The following is a 21,008-nucleotide window of genomic DNA, read 5'->3' on the forward strand; positions in this document are numbered from 1 at the left end:
CACTTCACGGTCAATTCTGTGCATTTCACAGTAATTCCCTTCATTTCACTGTCAATTCCATGCATTTCACAGTCAATTCCGGTGATTCCGCTTCACTCCACGGTCATTTCCATTCATTTCATGGTCATTTTCATGCATTCACGGTCAATTCCCTTCACTTCACGATCATTTCCATGCATTTCATGGTCAATTCCCTTCACTTCACGATCATTTCTATGCATTTCACAGTCAATTCCGGTGATTCCGCTTCACTTCACAGTCATTTTCATTCATTTCATGGACAATTCCCTTCACTTCACGGTCATTTTCATGCATTTCACGGTCAATTCCCTTCACTTCACGGTCAATTCCATGCATTTCACGGTCAATTCCGGCGATTCAGCTTCATTTCACGGTCAATTCTATATATTTCACGGTCAACTCCCTTCATTTCACGATCAATTCCATGCATTTCACTGTCAATTCCGACAATTCCCCTTCACTTCACGGTCATTTTCATTCATTTCATGGTCAATTCGCTTCACTTCACAGTCATTTTCATGCATTTTACTGTCAATTCTGGCGATTCCCTTTCACTTCACGATCAATTCTACGTATTTCACGGTCAATTCCCCTCACTTCACGGTCATTTCCATGCATTTCACAGTCAATTCTGGTCATTCCCTTTCACTTCACGGTCAATTCTATGTATTTCACGGTCAATTCCCTTCACTTCACGGTCATTTCCATGCATTTCATGATCAATTCCGGCGATTTCGCTTCACTTAATGGTAAATTATATGTATTTCACGGTCAATTCCATGCATTTCACAGTCAATTTTGGCGATTCCTCTTCACTTCACGGTCAATTCAATACATTTCATGGTCAATTCCCTTCACTTCACAGTCATTTCCATGCATTTCACGGTCAATTCCCTTCACTTCATGGTCAATTCCACTCATTTCATGGTCAATTCCACTCATTTCACGTTTAATCCCCTTTACTTGTAGCGATACTGATACTTCCGGTTATCAACGATATTATCGACGATATCGATATTGTTTCTGTATCCCTGACCAGCGAAACTTGTATCAATACCGATATATTTGGTTATCAGCGATATTATCGACGATATCGATATTGTTTCCATATCCCTAGCTAGCGAAACTTGTAGCGATATCGATGTTTCCGGTTATCAGCGACATTATCGACGATGTCAATATTGTTTCCGTGTCCCTGGCTAGTGAAACTTGTAGCGATACCGATATTTCCAGTTATCAGCGATATTATCGACGATATCAATATTATTTCCATATAGAATTGACCGTGAAGTGAAGCGGAATCGCCATAATTGACCGTAAAATGCATGGAAATGATCATGAAGTGAAGGGAATTGACCGTGAAATGCATGGAATTGACCGTGAAATGTATTGAATTGACCGTGAAGTGAAGAGGAATCGCCGGAATTGACCGTGAAATGCATGGAATTGACCGTGAAATGAAGAGAGTTGACCGTGAAATACATAGAATTGACAATGAAGTGAAGCGGAATCGCCGAAATTGACCGTGAAATGCTTGGAAATGACCATGGAGTGAAGGGAATTGACCGTGAACTGTATGGATTTGACCGTGAAATGAAGGGAATTGACCGTGAAATACATAGAATTGACAGTGAAGTGAAGCGGAATCGCCGGAATTGACCTTGAAGTAAAGGGAATTGACCGTGAAATTCATGGAATTGACCATGAAGTGAAGGGAATTGACTGTGAAATACATGGAATTGACCGTGAAGTGAAGCGGAATTGCCGGGATTGACTGTGAAATACATGGAATTGATCGTGAAGTGAATGAAATTGACCGCGAACTGATTGAAATTGACCGCGAAGTGAATGAAATGAATTTTCGACTATCAACCTGATGGAATATTGGAAAATAAACAGGTTGGTGGGCTAAAGTAGCTTCTCCTACCCCAAAATCATATAGGGAACATCAAGTAACTAATTTTGGTTTAGAAGATATTCTTGTTAAATGAATAAAAAAAGAAATGAAAAAAAGAGATATATATATATATATATATATATATATGCTTATATATATATATATATTTATATAAATATGTATTAGAGAAAAATGTAGGTAGAATAAAGTTATCCATGTAAACAAAAAAAAAGTGCATAGGTGGATGTGGGGCCCACCAAAATTATGAACATTGAGTGTGGGGCCCATTCAAAATTACGTGGGACCCACGATGGGACCCACCCAATTTTTTCTAAAAAAACTGGGCGGTACTACCGCACAGACGTCCAGAGGTAGGCGGCATTATCGCCGGATCGGCGGTACCGCTGCTCGGATTAATTTTTTTTTCAATGGATACGGCTATGGCTACGGTTATAATTCGTAGCCATAACTACCCTAGCCTTCAAGCAGTAGTCGATCCGCTCGAAGGAAAAGCAGGGGCATTTTCGACCTTTGGCAAGTCGTCCGTACAGCTGGGGCTTATTCTGGTCAGGTAAAAAGGAGTGTGTTTAACCGGGTAAATGGGCCATAAATGGGTCGTACAGTGGTAAATTTCTCCTGCACCGGTAAGGAACGGAAACAGATTGGCTACTCCCCCTGCCACCAGCCAATGGCTGATGGTCAGTGCTCTATGAGCCCCACGATGATGTATTTGTTTCATCCATTCTGTCCATCTATTTTTCTAGATCATTTCATAATATTACAAAAAGAATGAGGTAAATCACAATATCAAATGGACCACATTACACGAAACAGTGTTGAATGAACATCGACCATTAAAACTTTTTAGGGACCATGAAAGTATCTGATCAAGTTGATCTTTGTTTTTTCCCTTCATCTGGGTCTTCATGATCTCATCAACAGATGTGATGTCAAATAAACAGTACAGTGGGCCTTAGGAGGATTTAAATGATGGATATCCAATCACTAATGTTTTCCTGTGGTGTGGTCCACATGAGATTATATCCCCTCATTTTGGGGATAAAATTATAAAATGATCTTTAAAACTGGATGAACGGAATGGATGAAACACATACACAATGGTGGGGCCCACAAAGCACCGACCACCAGCGATGGGGCGGGTGTCGGGGGGAGTAGCCAATCCATTTCCGTGAAGTATGACGTACAACCACTATTTGTGATGGCAGCGGATTGGTGAGACCCTGATTCACTCAAAAAAACAGATTGGATTTCAGACAAACAGTACAGTGGGCCTCAGGAGGATTTAAATGATGGATATCCAATCACCATTGTTTTCCTCTAGTGGGCCACCAGCCGAATTTACATCTAATTTGGGGCTCAACCCCTTAAATTAGATGGAAATTGAGCGGACAAAATGGATGAATGGAATGGATGAAACACATACACCATGGTGGGGCCCACAGAGCACCGACCACCAGCCACGTACACCATGGTGGGACCCATAGAGCAACAACCACCAGTCATGTACAACATGGTGGGACCAAAGAACACCGACCACCAGCCACGTACACTATGATGGGGCCAAAGAGCACCGACCACCAGCCACGTACACCATGGTGGGGGCCAAAGAGCACCGACCACCAGCCACATAGATCATGGTGGGGCCCACAGAGCACCGGAGGAGTAGCCAATCCGTTTCTTATACCCATACATTCAATATGGGCCCAACTGAGTTTAAAATATACCTGTGCTGTGTGCTTTCTTCGCTGGACCGACCATTTTCAGAAAAAGACAAATGTTGATAAGGGGGCCTACAAAAAGGGTTTTTTTGTCTTTCTAACCGGGCAAAGAAAAGGGGTGAAAGCAATGGCAGTGAAGTAGCAGTGGAAAAGGAAAGAAAAAGAAAACAGATGAAAGGGAGAAGGAAAACAATAGTGAAAGGAGGGGTATTTTCATTCAGAAATTTGTAATCCACGCGTGCAGGTCTAAGTTGCAAAAGAAGGTTTGCCTTCTTTCATAAAAACAGCTGGCTAAAAGGTGGCGTCCGCAGTCCTAAATTTCTCGAGGTAAATTTCTCCCGCATCGGTGAAGGGTGGAAACAGATTGGCTACTACCCCTGACACCAGCCCCGTCGCTGGTGGTCGGTGCTCTGTGGGCCCCAACATTATGTATGTGTTTCATCTATTCCGTTCATCCATTTTTAAAGATAATTTTATAGTTTTATCCCAAAAATGAGAGGGATATAAATCTCACGTGGACCACAACACAGGAAGACAATAGTGATTGGGTTTCCATTATTTAAATCCTCCTAAGGCCCACTGTACTGTTTATTTGACATCCAATATGTTGATTAGGTCATACAGACTCAGATGAAGGTAAAAAACAAAGATCAACTTGATCAGCTATGTTATGGCCCCTAGAAAGTTTTAATGGTCGATGTTCATTCAACATTGTTTCCTGTAATGTGGTCCACTTGATACTGGGATTTATCTCATTCTTTTTGTAATATCATGAAATGATCTAGAAAAATAGATGGACAGAATGGATGAAACAAATACATCATTGTGGGGCCCACAGAGCACCGACCACCTGGTGGCAGGGGGAGTAGCCAATCCGTTTCCGTGAAGGATGACGTACAACCACTGTTTGTGATGGGAGCGGATCGGTGAGACCCCCGATTCACCCAAGACGGTTCGGCCCTTACCACGGGTCCCACCGTTATATATGTATTTTGTATCAATGCCGTCCATCCGTTTTTACAGATCATTGTAAGGTATTATTCAAAAAATGAAAAATATCAGGTGGACCATACCATATAAAACAGTGGTGATCGTCCTTTAATGGATCAAATTTATTTATTTTTAGATCAAGATGATATTTTCTTTTTACTTTCATCCGGTCTCATAAGACAGTATCCTTATCAACAGATTGGATGGAAAATAAAACTACTGAAATATGAAGGTGCGCCGTTCAATCACCAGAAGTTTTTAATGATAGGATGTTCAATCACCAATGTTTCCTATGGTATGGTCCACCTGATAATTGGATCTGCTTTATTTTTTGGATAATGTCCTAAAACAATCGTAATAAAAAGGATGGACGGCTTGGATACATAATACATAGATCAAGGTGGGCCGCACCACCTTCCATGAGCAGGAAACGGATTAGCTACTCCTCTGCCACCTGCCAATGGCTGATGGTCGGTGATCTGTGGGCTCCACCATTATCTATGTGTTTCATCCATACTGTCCATATATTTTTATAGATCATTTCATGATATGAGAACAAAAATGAAGTATATCCCAATACCAAGTCGATCACATTACATGAAACAGTGTTGAATGAACATAGACCGCTAAAAACTTTTTAGGGGAGTCTTTTATCAAGCTGATCTTTGTTTTTTCCCTTCATCTATGACCTAATCAATAGATCTTAGGAGGATTTCAATGGTGGATATCCAATCACTATTGTTTTCCTGTGGTGTGGTTCACCTCATATTTATATTTATATTTATTTTCTCATTTTTGGGATCAAGCCCTAAAATGATCTTTAAAAATAGAGGTGCGGCGCGCAGAGCACCGACCACAGCCACCGGGCTGGTGGAGAGGGAGTAGCAAATCCGTTTCCTCCCGTTTGTGATAACTTCATTTCTGATTGGATAGCGGTTCCTAGTTCTCAAGGTCTGCCACGTGTACGATAACCTGCTCTAAATATTTTCCGTCATACTCTGTAGAATTTGACGCTCCATACACATGCATTCATAAATTGTTCATGTGGCTTTTATTAACTCATATCAAACCTTATAAATTATAATACTCACTTTCGTTAAATGGCATTCTCAAAATTAAATGATTTTAATAATTACAACATTTGATATACACTTGTTGAAAATGGACCGTTGGATGTTTTTCTTTAACCGTCTAATAAATGTCCATCAATCCGGTCGTTAGGATTTAAAATAAGCTCCATTTTATGTTCATGAGATATATAATCTGGAGAAAATTAAGTTGGACGGTGTAACCTGATTTACGTACGGTGCACATGCAATTTCCAAGTTATCCCTTAGTTCTTCAGTATCATCCACCACCCTCCCCCGGATTATCAAAGTTAGAGGTGTGCATCGAGTCAAGTAGGACATGATTGGGTCCAATTTGGCTCGATCTGATTTTTCAAGGACATGTTTCCAACTCTATTTGATTTGGGACCGAGTCTAGTAGGGATGACTCAATCCGATTCGAATCCTTACTAGCCTTACCTAAACCGACCGACTCAGCCTGGGAAATCGAATCAAGTCAGATCAAGTTGAGTCTAGGGAGACAGAGGGAGAGAAAGGAGGAGAGAAAGAAGGAGATATGAGAAATTGGGAGAGAAAGAAGGAGAGAATGGAGGAGAGAAGGAAGGAGAGGAGGGAAATCGGGAGAGAAAGGAGGAGAGATGGGTGGGTGGGGCGCCTCCTTCGGGTAGAGAAAGAGGGGTTTCCTTCAGATTTCGGATTTCGGATTGGTCCAGATTGACCACGATCCGAACTTGGTCCGATGTATGATATGATCTGAGTGGTCATACCCGATCCGCACTGATCCAAGCATTCGATTTGGTTCTGATCGAGTCAGATCCACCGGATCAGGTCGAATTCGCCAGAACAGGTAGAATTCTGCCCAACTCTAATCAAAGTTTCCTCTTTTAGTAAAACCAAAGGTGATGCAGATGCGGTACTATCCCCACCGGCATCTAGCTAAAGAAGGACGATTCTGGCAGGGGCTTTATGGGCCTGTTGTGCGTAGTCCATTCATTTTAACTGATTATTTCAAGATATGGGTCCAAAAATATTATAAAATTTTTTATTGGATCACACCAAAGGGAGTAACGGTGGTGATGACACTTACCTTAAACCTTTATGAGGCCCACTAGGAAGATTTCTTCGGTGGGCGCTATTATCCCCTACTTTGTATGTAGACCATTTGAGCTTTTGATCTAATTAATATTTTATCCTAAAATAAATTCAACATGAATAAAGGTATAGATAGAACAAATACATCTTAGTTAGGCCTATAAAACTTGTTGACATCAACACTTCATTGAAGTGGGTGGTGTGTGGCACACCATGCTAATGTAATCAAATAAAAAATTTCTTATCCAATCACAAGGTGGGCCAATCCATAAAATTTTATACAAGTTAAATGGCTGGTTTACCACACGCTGATGCAACACACTACTGTGCGTGGCGTACAAAGCACTCCAGCTACTTGTGTCCTGAAATGTACCAACCATTAAGAAGAGATTGAAGTTACATGGCCCCTAAAATGATGTATTTATTATATCCATACCGTCCATCCATCAAGGGGGCGTTTGGCGTAGGGTATTAGACGGATTAGGTGGGATAGAATTGTATCTGGTCCGTGCAATTCCATCCGGTATTTGGAGAGGCTGGGAAAGTTTAGGATTAGGTGGGATGTAATTACATTTAGTTCATGGAAATGCATTTGGTCTCATGCAAGATTTCTATGGGTTTTGAAATCCACTACACATGTGGGGCCCCACATTGATGTATGCGTTTATCCATGCCATCCATCCATACACATCGTTTACACTTGATATTCTGATTATATGTGTACAAGTGAGCGACATCCGTTGTGAATTTGGTCTATTGATTACAATTCCATGGTCCAACAAATATGATTTGGCTTGATACGGTGATTTCCAGTGGCAAAATTTTTATCCCAAACATAAGATTAGACGGCTATAATATCATTGCATTTCCCCACATACAACCATTGTGCAGTAGAGATGTTAATTCCATCTAATACAATTCTATACCATTTAATTCCATGGACGAAACATGCCTAAGAGAGATCATTTCAGAGCATAAGCCCATAAATGAGTAATATCCAAAGCTCAAGTGAATGGTGGAACCAAGGATTCTTACCACAAAAAATCCATATGGCCCACTATAATATTTATTTTCCATCCAATCCATAATGATGACAGAGAGAAAAAAACAAATATCAAATTAATGCAAAACTTTTATTACCTCCCAGAAAGTTTCAATGATCAGTATAATCCACACCTTGCCAAGTTGTTAGCTTGGGTAGCATGTCTGCAGGATATAACACATGCCTCACGGTAAGTACTACAAAACTTGATAACGTAGATGGTGTGAGTTACACCAACCATAGGCTTCCAAAAATTATTTACATACACCACTCAAAACATCCAAATTCAAATGCAGTCCATTCGATGATTAGATAGCCTAACTTTTGATCCTGGCAATCAATATGGTGGGGTGCATATGTTGAATGGCTTAGATGTTGTAAGCGTACCACACGGGCTTCACAGGTCTCTAGTTTCACTGCTTTCAAAGAAAAAATTAAATATGTATATTTTTTATTTATTTATAAATTAGGTGTTACCCAGGTGGTACAATATTTGGTGTTTCCCTGACCGTAGGGCCCACATTGATCTATGTATATTAAATCCATGCCGTCCATTACTTTTTTCAGTTCATTTTAGTATATATTCCTAAAAATGAAGGAGAAAAAAATCCAAAATGAACCACACCACAGAAAATAGTAGTCAATGAACACCTACCACTAAAAACTTTCCAAGGCCCACTGTAATGATTATTTATAATCCATATAATTTGATAAGATCACACAACCTGGATGAAGGGAAACCACAAATATCAAATTGATTCAAAACTTTTATTGGCCCCACAAGTTTTTAACGGTGAGAGTTTAATAATTACTGTAGGTCCAATTAAGATTTCGATCTGCTTCGATTTTGGGACCATGCCTAAAATGAGCTGAAAAAACTGATGGACGGTGTGGATATAGAACACGTGTATTTAAGGTGGGCCACGGGGTCAGTAAAATAACCACTAACGTGTTATCCGGTACCACCTGAATCCGCGCACCCTCAAGAAAGGGAAACGGATTGGCTAGTCCCCCTGACATCGGCCCGTGGCTGCGGTCGGTGCTCTGTGGGCCCCACCATGACGTATGTGTTTCATCCATTCCATTCATCCATTTTTACATATAATTTTAGATACCACGTTAAAAATTAGAGGGAGATAAATCTCCGGTGGACCACACCACATGAAAATAATAGTGATTGGATATCCACCATTAAAATCCTCCTTAGGCCTACTGTACTGTTTATTTGAAATCCAATCTGTTGATTAGGTCATACAGGCCCAGATGAAGGGAAAAAAAAAAATCAGCGTAATCCAAAACTTTTATGGCCCCAAAATGTTTTTAATGGTCGAAATCATTCAAAACTGTTCCCTGTAATGTGGCCCACTTGAGATTTGAATATATCTCATTTTTGGTCTCATATCGTAAAATGATCTTTAAAAATATATGGACGGCATGGATGAAACAAATACATCATGGTGGATCCCACATAGCACCGACCACCAGCCATTGGCTGGTGTCAGGGGAGTAGCCAATCCGTTTACTCAAAAAAGCACCTCGTTGTGATCGTCAGGAATTTAGCGGTGAAAAATCCGAGTGGCCTGTCAGTGGAGAGTGGCGAAAGAATCCAAATCCTCTCTCTCTCTGTCTCTCCGTCTCTATCTCTCTCTCCTCTCTTTTCGATGGGTTCCTCTCATCGCCGTTCGATCCTCCGGTCTGAGAGACATCTCAGCCGTTTATCTTTCCCATCTCGATCAGACGCCTTGAAGCTCAGAAGCGATGATAGATCTGTTGCCGTTCATATCCGATTCAGTCGGTAGCAGCAGGCCTTCTTCTCGTGTCTTTGATTTCTTGCAGCTCTTCAAAAACCCTAGGTTTCTAGACACGACCTCCTTGCAGAAATCGCTCACGGCAGCTCCCATCGCTGCTCGTGTATAAAACCCTGCGCGGAGATAGATGCATCATCTGACTGCTAGAACTTGCTGATTCGAAGCTCGGTAGGTGTGGTTCATCAGATCGGGCCTTGGACGGTCGGGATTCCGCGATCTCGATGGAGAATCGGAGATTCAGCCGCGCGATGAGCTTCGGCATATCGGATGAGGCGCTTGTGTGCGTGATGGCCTACATCGATGATCCCCGCGACCGTGATGCGGTTTCTCAGGTGTGCCGGAAATGGTACAACATCGATGCTCGGACGCGGAAGCACATCACGATCGCCCTCTGCTATTCGACTATGCCGGCTCGCCTGCGGATGCGGTTTCTGGGCCTCGAGTCGTTGAAATTGAAGGGGAAGCCGCGGGCCGCGATGTTCAACCTCAACCTCATACCGGAGGATTGGGGAGGGTACGTCGGGCCCTGGGTCAATGAGATCTCAAAGGGCTTCAATTGCCTCAAATCACTCCATTTCAGGCGGATGATCGTACGTGACGCTGATCTTGAGGTGCTGGTCCGGTCACACGGGCATATGCTGCAGGCGCTTAAGCTGGATAAGTGTTCCGGTTTCTCGACAGATGGATTATTGCAGGTCACCCAATCTTGCAGGTACTTTCTTTCTTTACAGGGATGGAGAAAAAGAAATAAGCTTTCAAGCAATTTATGATTAATTACTGAATCCTAAGAAATCTGTGTTTTGCTGAATTCTGTGTATTATTATTGTTTTGGAGGGATCGATATCTTTCTGAGGCATATTTCCCATTGTCCATGGTGGGTGGGAATCCCAAAATAGTCCTTTTCCAATCATTTTTGGTTCAGTCTGTGTAGTTGTTTCTAGTTTTCATAATTTTCAGTTTCCTTTTGTGGGTTGTTGGGGTCTATGCATGTGTAGCAATCATTTTTGGTTCAATCTGTGTAGTTGTTTCTAGTTTTCAATTTCCTTTTGTGGGTTGTTGGGATCTATACATGCCATACACTTATGTTGCTGATTGTTAAATATCTGTGGAGCAGAAGAAAGTATGAATAATGGAATCATCCTTAAATGAAAGAAGTTGCAGAAATCATCTTCTTCATCTAAGCCTTATCCCAACTAATTGGGGTTGGTTACATGAATCCTTTTCCGCCTCTCCAAAAGGTGCTGAAATAAGGAACTTAATTGCTTATGGCTATGTTTGGATGCACAATCAAATTGGCTAGTAATTGTTAATTTCGATACTGTGGAAAATTCGAAATTACCAAATTTCAATTACATCTAAAATGGTAATTATGTTACTTCAATGATGGATTTGAAAGGAATATTATTGCAATTGAAGGCTGCGTTGTTATCATGAGTACTGAGCTGCTAATTATTTTGGTTGTCATTTCCTCTCCATTCGTAGCTCAGATAAATGGTGCATCCAAACGCGGCCTAAAAGTGTGTAGTATGTACTGGCGAGAGTGGGATCTTTCTGTCCCCTGGAACTGATGAATCTTGTATGCTTGATTCAGTTGTGCCCCTTGGGCATGTGAAAACTTTGGTCTCTCCCACATGGACATGATGTGGGACCCTATCCCCCACCCACACACACATGCTCTAGTTTCCACATCTCTGTATCCAGCTTTTACCTACATAAATTGGGCCCAAGGTTCTACCGGGATCACCTTTAAATCAATTGATTTTGTACATATATAATCTTTATCGATTTTGAATCTAGATACTATTAAGTGTCGATAAACATGGTTGTTCAATAGATAAGCCATTTGAATACTGTATTAATTGGAATTACATAGTTAAAACTATTCACTACCATGCCATTTAATTGTTTCCTGAACTCTTTTAATTCCAAAATGTTTTGACTGCCACTTCCCTGTGCCTGCCCTTGAATTTTCTATATACGCTTGCTTTGCTCCTCCTCTCAGTGCAGCTATGGTCCCACTAACATTGTCAGAAATGAGAATGGGCCTTGCCTTTTTTGAGCTGAAGTTCTGAAATTCCACCAAAGTGGAGCTTCTGGCTATTAAAACTGGTAGATCTATTATGTTAAATAGATTTTCCAGGGCTATTGTTGTCAAAGGCCAGTCGGCTGATGTTATTGCCTGGATTTCTGGATCTGTTCTACCTCCTCAGAACTGCTCATTCGCCATCAACGAGATCAAGAATCTCATAGTGGGTTTCAGATTCTGTATACTAGCAGAGGAAGGTGTCTTGACAGCCTTGCTGTGCTGTGATAGCAACTATCCATTTCCTTAATGGATATTTGGTAATTCTTTTCTCCTTTTAATGGAAGTTCCATTACTGACAAAAAAGAAACTACAGTCCTGATAAACTTGCCTTTTGATGTCTATCTGACATAATTCCAATTTCCAACAATGATGAATGCTTTGAGCTTGGAAACTCCACCTAAAATGATGTGCAGATCTGTCGCAATTCGCAAAACTGGTTAAAGGAGAAGGGTTGAGGTCATGTGGACACCCTGTTGTAGAACTTTGGCCGAGCAATCATGAGAATTCCTGTTTCGAATATGACCAGCGAAACAAGACCCATAATGCCAACCCCAAATAGCTGGGACAAGGCTCTCATGATTATAATGTTCGTGATGGTGACGATAGCATGTTAATGTTCAATTTTGAAGGCTCAATGTATTAAGGTTGAATTAGTATCCTTCTTCGGGGAGGAAACCCATTGGACATGTGCCACTTAATAATATCAAGGAAGTTTTACTGGGGAAGGCAAAGCACTGGAATGCTAGGTCAGTTGATGTGGCTTTGGAAGGCGTATGATATGACCTTTTCACAACTAATAAGAATACTTCCTACGGGCATTTATATTATTTCTATGGCCAAAAATATTTCTTTAGCTAAGAATAGCCCTGACATAAATCGTGAAGAGAACTTCACTTTATATATTGATCATGTTTTTAACAACCCAGCTCTCATGTGGTTTTGAAGATCTTGTGACTAACTCATCACTAGAGGGCTGCTTTGAAGTTTATTTGCCTTTCATTCAAGCAGGCATCGATTATTCCATCTGTGTTGGAAGAGATGGTCCACCATATATAATACAAGGAATGTAACTGGTACATTGTTCTTTAAACCTCAAAAGTATACCAATGTGCCCAACAGGTGCACTATCCATCTCCAAATGTCTTCTCTCTTGAGTAGTTAGATAGGAGCTGATCGACTTTTGTTATTGCATGTCCTCGAACATGAGTCATTTCATCATTCTTGGAAAAGTAAACCAAGGGACAAAGTTTGCTTTTTTCCATTCCAATGGTAATCTCTCTTCAATTTTTTTAAAAAGAAAACCTTTCTTCATCCTTAGAAAAGAAAAAGAGAACCTTTCTTCTATTCTGTAACATTCAGAACAAAAAATGTAGTGGAATCTGTTCTGTCCTCCCATAAAGTGTTTGGAATATTTGGCTGGAGTATTATATTTTAGTGGACAGGGTTGTATATCACCTTTCAAGAGCTTGTTGACTCAACAATTGAATCCCTCTATTGGCCATTGGAAGCACACTTTTTTTTTTCATTGGTTGCAGAAGGAGAGCACCTCACCCAGTTGTGGTTATAGGAATTAATAACAACTTGCTAGCATCAGTTTAAGCCTGAGAGATAGACCATTGGTTGAAACAGTGGTTTTCTTCTACTTGGTCAGTTGATAATATACAAATAAAAAAAGTTCAATTGGTGGTATATTCATCAGAGATAAAGAGAGCCTCTAGGGAATGACATTGAGTTCTTTCTATCCTCCTGCTTCATGCTTTTTTATTGGTTCAAGGGGATTCCCCAAATTTAGTCATATGGATTATTGTGGTTCTCACCCTCCTTGTCATTTCTAGATATTTGATAAGATCTCTGGCTTATTCTTGCATTCTAGGTGCCCCTAGTTTCTCATTCACATAGAAAAGTGAACAGAATTTCCATTTACCATCCTTTTGATAGGATGGAGAGGGTAAAATTGTAAGTTGGAAGATTTTCTTCATCCAGTATATATATTTTTCTTCATAGTTTTGAGATCGGTGTCCTGAGGGTTTTTCACCATCCCTAATCTAGAAAGTTCCACGTTGCTGATCAAAGAAGTAACAGATAAGTGAAATTGTTCCCATTTAGCAGAGAGCCGAACAAATGGCCTCGTGTTCTGCAGCATGCAGCTTTTTTTTTGGGGGATTAATCCTTAACGGATCTTGATATGTTACTTTTGTGACCAGGCTATACTTTGGTATTTTTTGGTGGTTAATCTGGCCTTCCATGATAGACAATGTGTAACTTGAAGATACTTTTAGTTCAGCTCTAACAGCTGGCATTTCTGAATGCTTTGGGGAAATTGCCCACAAGGAAGCGGTTTAAATGCTTCCTTATTAACCCAGTCAATATCTGAGATCCGTAAGAGACGTTAGTTTTTTAGATGTCATGGTCCTTGACATAATATTTTAGCACATGAACTGATATTCTATTGTGCTCTATAGATAAACCATTTAAAAGGTTTCAAGTCATCTACTCTTGTGAGTGGGTTGTGTAAGCAATGTGGCACCTTGTGCACCTAGGAGCTCTAATCTAGATATAGTGCCCAGCCCTTTTTTTAACATAGTTCTCTTACGTTTTTCTCTATATTTAGGTTGTTTAAAATTATTGTTGTTGTTATTTTTGTTGTGGGCACAATGGCCAGAAGATGTCAGATTGCATCAGATGATTTACTGTTATGTGTCTCATGCTACTGCAGATGCCTAAGAACCTTGTTTTTGGAAGAGAGCTCCATTTTTGAGAAAGATGGTGATTGGCTCCATGAACTTGCTGTGAACAACAATGTCCTAGAGACTTTGAACTTTTATATGACGGAGCTCAAATTCATCAACACTAAAGACCTTGAATTGATAGCCAAGAACTGCCGCTCCTTACTTTCTTTAAAAATCAGTGATTGTGAAATCTTGGATCTATGTGGTTTTTTTCGTGCAGCATTAACTCTAGTAGAGTTTGGTGGTGGTTCATTCAACGATGAAACAGGGGATCTCGACAAATACTCTAGCGTGTCGTTTCCTCCAAACTTGTGCCGCATGGGTCTAAACTACATGGGGAAGAATGAGATGCCTATATTGTTCCCACGTGCATCTTTACTCAAGAAGTTGGACCTTCAATATACATTTCTCGATACCGAGGATCATTGCCAGCTGATTCAACGATGCCCCAATTTAGAGGTTCTTGAGGTAGCTGCAGTGTACTTTGTTTTTGGGTCTCCATTATTGCCTCATAAGTGAAATATAAAATGCTTTATTGAGTTTTTTTTTTTTTTTTTCAGCCAAGCAAACGGTAAATGTGGGCCCATCTTCTATTCGTGTGGTGGGTCCCACAGTGGATGGGAGATGCCCCCATCCCTTGTAAATGAATTATGGATTGCTTTACTGAGCTTTTGTTCAGCCCAGCAAACTGTACAGTGGCCCCCTTCTGGTGACCCAAATTGTTCATATGGTGGGTCCCGCAGTGGATGGGAGATATTCTAATCAGATGATCCTAATTGTCTTTAAGCATGGATGGTTTATTGAAATTGTCCATTTTCATGTGATGACCATCTATCTGATTGGGAAGATATTAGGGCATTAACTTACCAATAATGGGGAGCCCACCAGGTCAGTGTCTTAGTTCCTAACAAGAGGTGGGTCCCACTTGTACCGTTGCTGGTTAAACAAAAGAAAAGCCATCACTCTAGACCTAGCATCGCATGATACCTGTTTCTTAATTTCAGTGAATTCGACTGAAATATGGCCCTCTTTTATTGTACTTTCTGCAGGTGCGTAATGTGATCGGAGACAGCGGATTAGAAATTCTCGCTCGGAACTGTAAGAGACTTCGGAGGCTTAGGATTGAGTGTGGGGAGGATGAACAGGACGAACAAGGCATGGTTTCGCAGAGGGGCCTAGCTACACTGGCACAAGGCTGTCCAGATCTGGAATACCTGGCTGTCTATGTATCTGATATCGCGAATTCAGCTTTGGAATCTATTGGCACTTTCAGCAAAAACCTCACTGATTTCCGATTGGTCTTACTTGACAAGGAAAAAACAATAACGGAGCTACCACTTGACAATGGGGTCCGTGCTCTGTTAACGGGCTGCCAGAAGCTTAGGAGGTTCGCTCTCTATCTACGACAAGGGGGTCTGTCAGACATTGGTCTTGGTTATCTCGGCAAGTACAGTGACAACATTAGGTGGATGCTGTTGGGTTTTGTGGGATGTTCTGATGCTGGGCTTCTGGAATTCTCGAAAGGCTGCCCCAGCCTGCAGAAGCTTGAGATTAGGGGCTGTTGCTTCAGCGAGCGGGCGCTGGCCCTTGCTGTGTTGCAGCTGAGGTCTCTGAGATACATATGGGTGCAAGGGTACAATGCATCCAAAACAGGCAGTGATCTTTTGGCCATGATTCGTCCCTATTGGAACATAGAATTCATTCCTCAGAGACAGGCCATTGTATACGATGAGTTTGGTAGTCCTGCAGAAGTTGACAGGGTTGAGCGGCCAGCTCAGATACTTGCTTACTATTCCCTTGCAGGGCGAAGGATGGATTACCCTGAAACGGTCATTCCTCTTTACCCATTCCCATTGTCCTTGGGTGTGTGACTGTGCATATCTCTCTCTCTCTCTCTCTCTCTCTCTCTCTCTCTCTCTCTCTCTTCTTTTCTTCAGTCACACTGTTGTATCGGCTGTGTGCTCTGGATGGTTACTGTATATCTTTCGTGTATTATTTACAATCCGAGCTTTGTAATCCTGTAATAAGTTTGTATTCTGTAACCGGAAAGAATTCCGCTCGAGCGTGCTGAAGCTGTGGGACAGACGGATCTGAGAAATGATTTCATGGGGCATACATTATTCCACGTGGCTAATCGTCATACATCTCAGGTTTGCCCTCCTCTCACTGCAGCTTTGTGGGCCATTCGAGTTTGGAAGGAAATCCTTGTCTCTGTCTGAGATAACCAACAGCTTCCCAGTGGCACCAGCTGAGATAATTGGCTTCGTGATCTTGAAAGCTGAGGCACCAATCAGTGATTGCTTAAAGAATGCAATGATTGAAGGTTTAGGATCATCAGTCTGGGAGATTTCTGGTGTGTACCCATATCATACCAATAGTCTAGATCACTAAGGAGGCCGGATATTTAGGGAAACCTGCATCTTAGAGATTTGGGGATCCTTTGGATTCTATTGTCTTCGTCACATATTTTGCCATTGAATAGGAATGGAGTGCTGAGATTTGCGGAAGGACTGTTACATGCTCTTTCATGCTTACCAGATTGGCTGCTATTACTTGCGACGGGTTCATGGCAGAGAAATTTGTTTGCATGAACATACACAGATATCTGGAGCCATTGCAGGGAGTGTCTGGATCGGATTTGTCACTGTTGTAGCTTGAGATTTTCTCTCAGTATCTGGATTGTTGTTGTAGCTGTTGCTTTGGAATTATCCACTATGTTTCTACTGAAGAACTGGCTATTAATGATGCTTTGTTGTATTTGTTTCTTACTGCATGCTCTCATATTAATCAATTGCCTAACTGATGTTTGGGAATGAGTTTGATGCTGTCCACAGCCAAGTGTATGGTGGAGATGGAATATATTGCAAAGAGAGTACAGTTTTCTGTATCTGGTACGCGGCAGTCTAGTTGGATACTGCAGTACAACAATTCTCTGTCTAGATTTCTCCTCGGTGGGTGCGACAGTGAATCCAATGGATCAGATAATCGAGCTTGCCCAAGTCATCGGTCCCTGACCATCATAGAAACCTTGCACTTCTGAACGGTGGTGGTGACTGAAGGTGTGGTCCATCATTCGATATTCTGGCTCACTCATCTGGCGGACCTCATTATGGCATGGGCCATTCTCCAATGTTTCCTTATCAGGTGATCCTAGAGTGGTGATTTGGGGGCTTGGGGCTTGCATATGAACAATAATAAACAATTTTACTATTTAAATGGGAACCTGTTTGGATGGATAGGATCATTCACTTCTCGACGCTGCCACATCCTTCTTCTCTGCCATTGCCAGCGTTGGCAACACTTCCATCATCCCCCTATCTGTGGGCTACCTCGTGTCAGTGTTACTTGCTATTTTAGGTGTTGGGCCATTTACATCATGTGGTCCATTTTTCAGAGATTTGGTCATTCATAAGGTAGGTTACAATATGAGCATGCTATGTACTAAAAATAATGTTGGCCTCCTGATTAGGAAGGTTTAGAGTATGTACTCTGAAAATTCAATATAAGCTCTAATCCACTGTCCATGTGGATGAGATGAGGTTGATCTTAGCTGTAGATTGTGATGATGATTGGTCTAACGAGGACAATTTGATATACCTTGGTGTTTAATATCACCTCGAACTTACGTATCTTAATTGAGGAGTGAGTCGTTGGATAGTCCCTGAGAACTTGAGATTACGAAACATGGTCATTGACCAAGAATACTTGGAATCTATGAATCTTAGTACCTGATTTTGACTATGACTATCACGGGTATGTAAGACACTTGTGGATATTTTTTGACAAGATCTATAATCATCCTGTGTAGGGGGATTGACTTGGTTTATGATTGATATTTTCTACCATTCGAAGTTGACTTGATGTCAGTATGCCTTTATCCTTATCTCATGTAAGACTGTGAGTGTATATGGATAGAAGATTAAAGCTAAAGACCTTTGGATACTTATATTGGTTAGATTGAGATCGAGTTACCTATTTAGTTGCCTATTAGCCTAGCCTAGATGCTTATGATGATTAGGATTTTGTGTTGCTTGATAAATGATTAATATATAAACTTGAAAATGTGTGAGGTTCATGATCTTAAATAATCGATTTTAGCTCTTTTTATGATGCCATTGCGCAGACATTAAAAGTAGATGTTGTCGGGCCAACGATGGATCTATTGAGTTTTAGGAAGGACCTTTAAAAAAATAAAAAATAAAAAATTTATAACACACTCACACCATAGTGGGATTTCACCACCTATGGGTACTTGAACCCTTGACCCGGTGTTGAAACTCTTGAGAGTCTACCACCAGAGCAAGAGTAAGGACCCATTTTATGAAGGACTTATGTATAACTAGATCTTATTAAATCAAAGACCCATCAAGTGATTAAAATTTGATGTTTTAATTGGCTTTTCAAAGTTTTCAATGATTAAAGATTTATTTTAACCGTTAAAATTACTTTGATCACATTTCATAATCATCTAACGATTCAAATTTGATAGTCCACTATTTGATTAACAAGAGATGTAAATCTCTAGTAGATAGTTGTAAGTATGAAATGATTAAATTATCTGTAAAATTAAGTAGATCAATAGACTTCCTTTATAGTAGGTTGAAGAGCACCATATTAGAATCACCTTGAAACCTTTAACCTTTACCATTTCTTATATATGTGTGTGTGGATGAGGCCCACCTCATGGGAACTTCCCATGAGGTTGAAATGTGTGGGCCCCACAGTGATGTGTGTAGAACATCTACCCCATTAGTCAGATGCACCATTCCATGGTGGGCTATGGGTTTAAAAATAAAGTCAATCCATGACTTGGGTGGGCCACACCACATACAACAGTTGAGAGAGGATACTCTCCCATTAAAGCATTCATAATCATTTATTGGGCCCATTGATATGTGGTTCAAAAATCTAGACTATCCATGATGTGTGTACCACTTGGTTGAGGAGTCAAGCCAAGTTTCAGCTGCATCCAAAACTTAGGTGGGCCCACCAAGTACTTAATATGTTCTAAGCATGTCTTCACTTGATTTTCCCACTTGAGTTCCATGTATGACTGATTTTTGGGATATCCCATAGCATAAAGGGAACCCATCAAATGCATGGTGTTAATGTTCTATACACACTACTATGGGACCCACATAGCTCGACCTCATGGGAGGTTCCCATGAGATACTTCTCATGAGGTCAACCTCATAGTACCATTTCCCATATATATATATATATATATAAAATCTCTTATTTCAGATTAAAGTATAGAAAAAATTACTAAATTAGGTGTTGTCTTTTAGGGTAATTATCTTTCTTGCTCGTGGAAAACTTCGCCGGCGGAAGACGATTTTTAGGGTAAGGATGGATAAAAATATCCCTCGGATTTAAGTAAGAAGCAAGTGGAAAAAGAGGGTTAATTTCGTCCCAAATAAGTTATCCGTACAAACAGGGATCTACTTTGGTTATATATGTTTGAGGTCTGCCGAGGATGGTAAAGTAGGTAAAAGGTGTGTCTACAGTAAAAAAAATTAGTATAGACAAGAAGAGAGCCCTAAGCATCTAATGGCGGGCCCACTCATTGGCCTATATGGGTAATGCGTCGGCATGGAATCGAGCATTTTGTATGTTTGCAACCGAAGCATACACAGGAGGACAAGAAAGAAAGACAAAAATGTGCGAGGATTAATTGCTACCCCTGCCTGTCCCTAGCTCGCTGGAGCTCTGAGTGGCTCACTTTGATTTATGGTTACATCAGCACCGTCCATACATTTTTTCACATCATTTTGGCAAATCAGCCCAAAAATTAAGGCAAATACAAGGATCAGTGGACCACACCACAAAAAACAGTGGCGATAATGATTCCCACCGTTGAAATATTCCTAGGGCCCACCGTAATGTTTTTTTGCCATGAAAACTGTTCATAAGGTCACATATACAGAAGGTAAAAAAACAAATATCAGATTGATACAAAACGTCTACGGCTCCCAAGAAGTTTTTAATGGTGGTAGTTTAATCTCTATTGTGTGTCTCGGTTGAGCATTGGATCTGTTTCATTGTTTTTTTATCTTATGTCCTAAAATGATATGTAAAAATGGATGGACGGTGTTGATAAACTCATAAATTACGGTGGGCCCCTCACACGCCCAGCGTGTTCCGAGCTTGGCATAGGAGGGAGAGTACCTAATCCTCTGCCAAAAGTCTCATCAATCATATACAATCTCGGACGCGGATTTCCTGCGAAAGCCTTTTGCAGAATGTTACTGCGCTCGAAACCTAGTTGGGGCCACCGTGATGTTTGTTAGAAATCTACACCGTCCATCCGTTTTTTGATATCATTTTAGTAAGTCGACCCAAAAATCAGCTGGATCGAATACTCAAGTGGGCCGAAAACATAAGGATTGAATTTCTACCGTTGAAATATTTGTGGGGCCACAGAATTTTTGAATCAGGTTAGTATTTGTGTTTTCAGTTCATCTAAGTAGAAATGACGTTACGAACGGTATGGATGGCATGTTAACATCACTGTCTACCTAAGAAGGTTTCAACGGT

The 21,008-nt window shown here is 40.8% G+C and overlaps 1 protein-coding gene across 1 annotated transcript; it reads left to right on the forward strand.

Annotated features, from left to right (window-relative positions):
- Positions 1-9,413: 9,413 nt before the first annotated feature.
- Positions 9,414-17,239, forward strand: LOC131252631 (coronatine-insensitive protein 1-like). Its single transcript, XM_058253277.1, has 3 exons — positions 9,414-10,368; positions 14,459-14,939; positions 15,521-17,239. Exons 1-3 carry the CDS (start codon positions 9,878-9,880, stop codon positions 16,340-16,342), a joined length of 1,794 nt encoding a protein of 597 aa, XP_058109260.1. The 5' UTR covers positions 9,414-9,877; the 3' UTR covers positions 16,343-17,239.
- The last annotated feature ends 3,769 nt before the right edge of the window (positions 17,240-21,008 follow it).

This window comes from Magnolia sinica, chromosome 8 (assembly GCF_029962835.1).
Source record: "Magnolia sinica isolate HGM2019 chromosome 8, MsV1, whole genome shotgun sequence".
In the NCBI taxonomy this organism is placed as follows: Eukaryota; Viridiplantae; Streptophyta; class Magnoliopsida; order Magnoliales; family Magnoliaceae; genus Magnolia; species Magnolia sinica.